The 6,524-nt window shown below is 38.0% G+C and overlaps 1 protein-coding gene across 2 annotated transcripts in view; it reads left to right on the top strand.

The window, feature by feature from the left end:
• Positions 1-377: 377 nt before the first annotated feature.
• LOC148421375 (neuronal-specific septin-3-like) overlaps positions 378-6,524 on the top strand; it is a 75,380-nt gene continuing 69,233 nt past the window's right edge. Inside the window, exons 1-2 of one of the 2 annotated variants that reach the window (XM_088419836.1) lie at positions 378-479; positions 2,244-2,285. In XM_088419836.1, the coding sequence (XP_088275962.1) occupies position 479; positions 2,244-2,285 (43 nt within the window). In that variant the 5' untranslated portion in view covers positions 378-478. Of the gene's footprint in view, positions 480-2,139; positions 2,286-6,524 lie in introns of those variants that run through there. The other variant, XM_088419837.1, reaches the window with a different exon arrangement.

The following is a 6,524-nucleotide window of genomic DNA, read 5'->3' as shown; positions in this document are numbered from 1 at the left end:
TATATTTTTCTCACTCAAATACATGACTCGAAAAACACTCATCCTCAATCTTATTTTTCACTCATAAGTACACAAAACAAAAACATTGCCATATACGTTGACTAAAATGTTTATGTGGTTTTGTGTGTTGATTGGATGACAACAGCCAATGAATCGACTTGAAAATGTCACGTGACCTAATGTCGTCGGAAAAGGCCGAGCAGGAGTTCAAGCTCACCTGAAAGCGTGATGGTTGGAGGTTTTTTTTTTTCCCTTTTTTCTTCCCGCAGCATAACGAGTCTGTTGAGTACCGTTTGCGTCTTGCTTAAGGCCTCAAAACTTTGAAGAACGCTGGAAAACATATCAAGTGTCATAAGTTGTCAAACCAGAAGAGAGCAGTATTGGGCAGCACAATGGCCGTCAAACGTTTTTGGTGTCGCAACGTGTCAGACTGTAACAGCCCTTTTCATCACATAATGTGGTCTGCAGCTTCATACTAAGTAAGATTATGTTTGTTCTTTTCTTATCCAGCCATGTTAACTTCAGAAATGCGTGCAATTACGTTACAAGCGGAAGTGAGAATCATGCCAGCCTGTTTCCCCATCTTCACTAACCCTTATCTTATTTCGTTAAACAAACAAACAAAAACAAAACTCAACTATAGATATTAAAAAATACGAATCGTTAACATCCAAACGAAAACAAAGATTTTTCTTAAAAGGAACATACACATCTGCTTTCAAAAGTAAACAGGCCGAATAAAATAAATAAATAAATAAATAGTATAACTGAATTTAAAAAATAATAATTTAATTGAAAAAATACATATCAGTGATTACGACGCTGCATTTGCTCCAATAAAATCCCAAATAAGAATGATAAAAAAAAAAAAATCCACTGTTGTTCAGTGTATTGCTTTCTTGGTAAAATACTGTATACTTTTCAAAATAGGAGGCCCTTTTAAGAACCTTTTTCAAAATCTAAAGTATTATACCGTTTTTCACGCGGTTACGTTCTTAAAAATAACCATATTAACCCCACTCCGCGAAACAGAGATTGAATTAATACTTTCTTTCTTTTGTTTCCTTTATTAAGTCTACTTCTTTTATTAAATACGTTTGACTGCTCTGACATAAAAGGAAGAAAAAAATGCATAAAAATTTATGGCATAAACTTGCAAAAGTTATAGTTGTGAATGAAAACCCACCATAGAGCGAAACTGCAATTACGGAACCGTGATGTAGTGAGTAATCATAATTTTACAGTTTTAGTGGATTGTTAGACTTTAATGGAAAGGAAGAACTAAAGTAAAAGCAATGTATTCAAAGCCAAAATGGAATAACAAAATGAAATCTCTGACTGTTATACATATTGCCTTTGTCATCGTTTTTAATGGGACAATGTGTAAGATTTAGACCGTTTTTCATTACGGACAGCAGGAAGTGCTGCATTTACCATTGTTCACAGCTATAACAGACATGGCAGCCTCTGGAGGAGTGCCACCCCTGATGTAATATAATTTAATGATAACTAGACTTATGATTATATTTAAAACATATTGGTCATTTAGAATACATTTATTTGCACATTTTTGAAATTTATAATCATTTAATTTATTCCTTTTCGGTGAAAAACGGTCTAAATCTTACACATTGTCCCTTTAAGGAGACATTTTCGTGCTCCCACCCAATATTTTAAGTTTGCAGTTGTTTATATAACATACATGATTCTCTTAGGTTAAAAATACCCCACAGATCAAGAATTATAGTGCACTAAACTCACCATATTTCTTGCCTTACTGAAACAAGCATGATTAGAGGTGCTGAGCCTGTCCCATGTATCAAAATAGACCTTACAAAAATTGTTAATGGCTAGGTTGGATTATGGCAATCGTCAATGGAACTACGTGATTTGAGATGCAAATGCTTAGAGTTAAGATGAGTTAAACTGATTTCATGGCATCACTGTATTTGTATAAGTCTGTAAAAAGTCAATTATGAAAAAAGAACAACCATACTGTGCAATCGAGTCACTAAAATGTATCACTGTAAAACGAAAGCCCTCCTTTAACACCTCCTATGAGTACGTCATGGGGGGGATTCCCAACCCACCCCCTCCCTTTTAATAGGCGCGTGCTGTCTTGCATCGCAGCATCCTCACTACACAGCCAATCACGCCACGCATCCCGCTCTGTGTGCCGCACGGAGTCACGCTTTAATTAGACCGTAAAGTGAGCAAGATTTTTTTTTCCTCTGCTTCACAAGTGCAAGTGGACACAGCCAGCATGAAGAAAACTCCAAATCCAGGTATGGATATTTGAAATTAACCTGTAGTTTGTAAATTAAATGTGTGGCAATTTCTGTTTATAGTTAAAACTCTTCAAGTTGATTTTAGTCAGTATATCTTTGGGGACAGTTTTGGAGCACAGTTGTGCACGAGGCACCCCAGGGTGCACCTCTAGGTCCCCTGGCTATTTTAGTCAGATGTTCATCTCAGATGACCTTTTTCTCTCTGTGGATGCACCGGCCCCCTCGAGGCTCTGCCCCCATTGTGCTCTCACAGTCTGCTGCCATTGTGTAGGAAACTTTTTTTTATTTTTTTCCTCTTTAGATACACTTGCACTACCTCGTTTATGGGAAAAAGATGTCAAAGTTTGCCTTATTTAATTGAATCCCAATGTCTTCTGTCTTGTGACACATTATTTCAGTTTATTCATTTTTATTATATGAAGACATATTCTTGGCTTTAGCTGTAAAAGCCAAAACATTATTCTATAATAGCCATTATTTGACTAATTAAAACCTTGCAAGCACAGAATACGTATGAATGTCTCAGTGGACTCAGTTCACTCAATCTTCAGATGGAGGTATGATTTCCTTTTGGGGTAAGTGAAGGCTCTTCAGGGGATGAGATTTTAAAAGCGTTTCTGCCGGCATCATCAAATGTAATTTAAGGCTTTTTAATGCCTTGAAAGGAACAGTGCAGTTTTCTTTTCAAATTAAGAGTAAACTGATTGTAACAGGAAGTACAGTATTTAGAAGGGACGGCAGTGTTGCATATTGAATGTCATCATGTTTTGACAATCTATGCCAATCTTAGCCTCCTAGTGGGTTTTTTTGGTATGCTTTTCCACACAATGAAAAGATGTTTTTTTTGTCATTGTGTCATCATGTTAGGGTTTGTTGACAACATATTCAGAGATCTGTAAAGCCCTCATACAGGCCTTTAATATGAGGCGCGACTTGATAAAGTATGCTGAAAATGCATTTTTAACATTAATTCAATGGTCAATTTTAAATTCAAGCAAATATCAATTACATCGAAATTCATATTGAATGATTGGTTGAAAATGGATTTTTTTTTTTTTTTACCTCTGTGGGAATAAATTTGAATGATCCCTAGCCAAGTATATACCTAATATTTATGGTGTTTTACCACCGAATCATGAGCTCCTGCATTCATGTGCACATATTACGCAACAGTCGCTCGTCTGGGTCCCATCTGCGTGTACGCGTTTCCAACATTCGGGAATCCACAGCAGAGACTCTTGGGAGGGGCAATAAAAGCCGTCGCTCCGGATGAAACGGGCACAAGCAGGTTCTGTGACGGAAAGAGGACACAGTAAAATCCAAGCCCAAAGAATATTGCTCAGTCATTCATGCACGTTTGCGGTGTAGTCACATGCAAATCGACTGCGACGGTGCCGGGCCTCAAGGAATCTGCTCCTAACATTTTTAGGGAATTTAAATGTCACAGAGGTGCTGACTTTTGGAATTCCCTTTGGGAGACTTATCACTGTCGGCTTGAAGAAGCCGAAATAGTGTGTGGAGGTGCATTTAGTCTTCTACCACGCGCGTGAGCGTTTTCAAAGAGGAAGCGTGAGAGGTTAGGTGCTCACTGTGAACTTCTGCCAGGCTGGGATAGGCACCAGCAGGCCTGCGACCTAATGAGGATAAGCGGCTACAGAAAATGGATGAACGTATTCAATTTATTTTTATTTTTACTTTTTTTTTTTACACTATGTTCTATTAGGTGCCACTAATCAAAACATACTATTCTGATAAGTATTGTGTTTGTGGAACAAATTCAGGAGCAAAATCCTCCTGTTTTGAATCAATCTCGGCGGCCATTTTGGCACTTGCTGGCGCCTGAAAATGATCAAAGTCGCTCCGTTTTCAGATTTAGACCAATTACGGCTCACTGCTCCTTGAGCGTTGCGCAATAATATGTCATTTTCAGTCAACTGGCAAAAATGGTCATTTTGTGGCAGTGTGTGAGTTTTGCAGCATCATTTGTTGCTAGGCAGACAGGAAGATAGGGCAAAAACAATGCGTGATTATAATGGGGCTGCGACTAACAGTTATTTTAATCAATTATTTATCTGGTCTTTATTTGGTCAGTTAAACGTTGAATCAGATTTATTGAGTTAGTTTTTTAAAATAAATTAAAATAAAATAAATTAGGAATACATAAAATAGGACTTTTGACAGCAGAAAATATACACCACAGTTACCTTACATACCTTTTTTGTTTGCTTCTTTTTTCTTGCGTGTGTCCTTTTATTTGTTTGCTTCTTTTTTCTTGCGTGTGTCCCTTTTTGTTTGCTTCTTTTTTAAAAGCATGTGTCCTTTTTTGTTTGCTTCTTTTTCCTAATGTGTCCTTTTCTTGTTTGCTTCTTTTTTGTCCTTCTCGCTTGTAAGGCGTTTTTGTTTTTTGTTTGCGATTACTTTTTTGCTTGTTTTTTTGTATGATTTGCACTTCAGGGTCACTGTAGTAATGTCATAAAACGGACAAAAATGTTTAGTAATGTCTTGAAGTTTAGATCTGTAAACGAGTAATCGACCATGAATAATGATCATTTATTTAATTATTTATTTATTGTCTAGTTTATGAAACATATTTCATTTCTACGTGTGATTCATTTCATTCTTGTCTTGCAAAGTAAACAAATCGATCAATATTCGGATACTCCATACTTGCGTCCCTCAACCACCAATCGAACGATGCTGTGATGTGTTTTTGCGGAGGATGCCGATCGCCCGACCTCGTTTGACTTGATGAGCTAAATGGACTCATGTTATTCTCCACTTTCAATTGCAGTGACCCTGAAAAAACAGGGAGACTCGTCGAGTGAATGCACTGCGTTTCTTTGACTTTTTTTTTTTTCTTCCCTGTTATATCTTCCCACGCATGAGAGATCACAGTCCACTGTGTTATATCTTCTCATGGCTTGTCCTCAGCTTTCAATACAAGCCTTTGTGTTGGACATTTGCCTGGGGGAGCGTGTTATGAGGATTTATTCCACTTTGTTGAGGAGTGTTCTTGATGTTGACCTGCAGGTTCAAGTGAACATTGAAGCAAAATAATGTGGTGACAGTGAAAAGATATTTGGAATGAAAATGGACTCAAACTTGGATGCTCTTCTGTGTGACTATCACTCAGGTCATATATTGATACAACGTAATAAACAGATGTGGGCCGCTCGCCACGAGAACGCACACTAGGCATTGTGATGTGTGACACGGTAGTTCGTATTGTTTGAACTCATGAGTGAGCACGGAAGTGAGGGAAGGGAGAGCGATTGGCTGGCGATTGGTATTTTCGGCTTGAAGAATGGCAGCCCAACAATGACGGAAGGGGGGCGGGGATCTATGTAATAAACCCACCTCTGGTAATAAAATGTTAAATAACTCCGGTCACAACATTAGGTTCTTGTGACACTCTCGTGTCGAGAATAATACATTTTCTTTTCAAATTAAGAGCAAATTAATTGAAGCAACTTTTTGCTTGTGTTATAATGACTCCTTTGCAAAATGGTGTATGCTTTTATCTTTTTTAGGTTTTGTACATTTGTATCATTTGGTATCACAATTATCCAGCAGACAAGCCAGTGATAAAAAAAAAAAAAAACAACCTTGTGTTAAACAACTTTTTGGAGTTGCTGAATAAAGTACACCTAGAATAAAGGTTTGGAAAACACCCTGGTATTCATTGTTTTTTTACTTAAAAAAAACCCTCCAGATTTATGAATGAATTCTTAATTAATTGTTAATTAGTCAAGAAAATAAACAATTAACACACCTATGGAAGAACAGCATACACATTCAAGTAAGCCTTTGGCCAGCTTCCCATATAGAGCAGTAGCGGACAAAGGGAAGCCATTTGAGTTTTTTCTTTCTCTTCCACGATGTCTGCATTCTCTTGAGGGTGACTCACTCATTGGCCCCAGGTTGCCGCCACACCAGAGTTTTTACTCCCCGCCATTTGATCCACGATCTCGAGTCAAGCCGCTAAAGCGTGGCGGGCCGTATAATTCTTCTTATCACCTCAACCTCCCGTGCTTGAGCTCATCCGGCGGGATTAAAGCGCTCTGATCATTTTGCTTTAATCGGCAGCGAGTTCAAAAAGTCTTTGTGTTGGCTCCTTATGAGGCCTGCTGGAAACGCTTTCCGTCCCGGCCAAAGTTGAATTCATCCCACTTGATAACGTTTTGCTCGGCTATTATCTCAATCCTCTCCGGCCCATTTGCAGGAAATGACACATCA

Source organism: Hippichthys cyanospilos, chromosome 7, assembly GCF_059441005.1.
Source record: "Hippichthys cyanospilos isolate Australia breed blue-spotted pipefish chromosome 7, RoL_Hcya_1.0, whole genome shotgun sequence".
Classification (NCBI taxonomy): domain Eukaryota; kingdom Metazoa; phylum Chordata; class Actinopteri; order Syngnathiformes; family Syngnathidae; genus Hippichthys; species Hippichthys cyanospilos.
The sequence above is the reverse complement of the archived record's forward strand: the minus strand, read 5'-3'. Positions and strand labels throughout refer to the sequence as shown.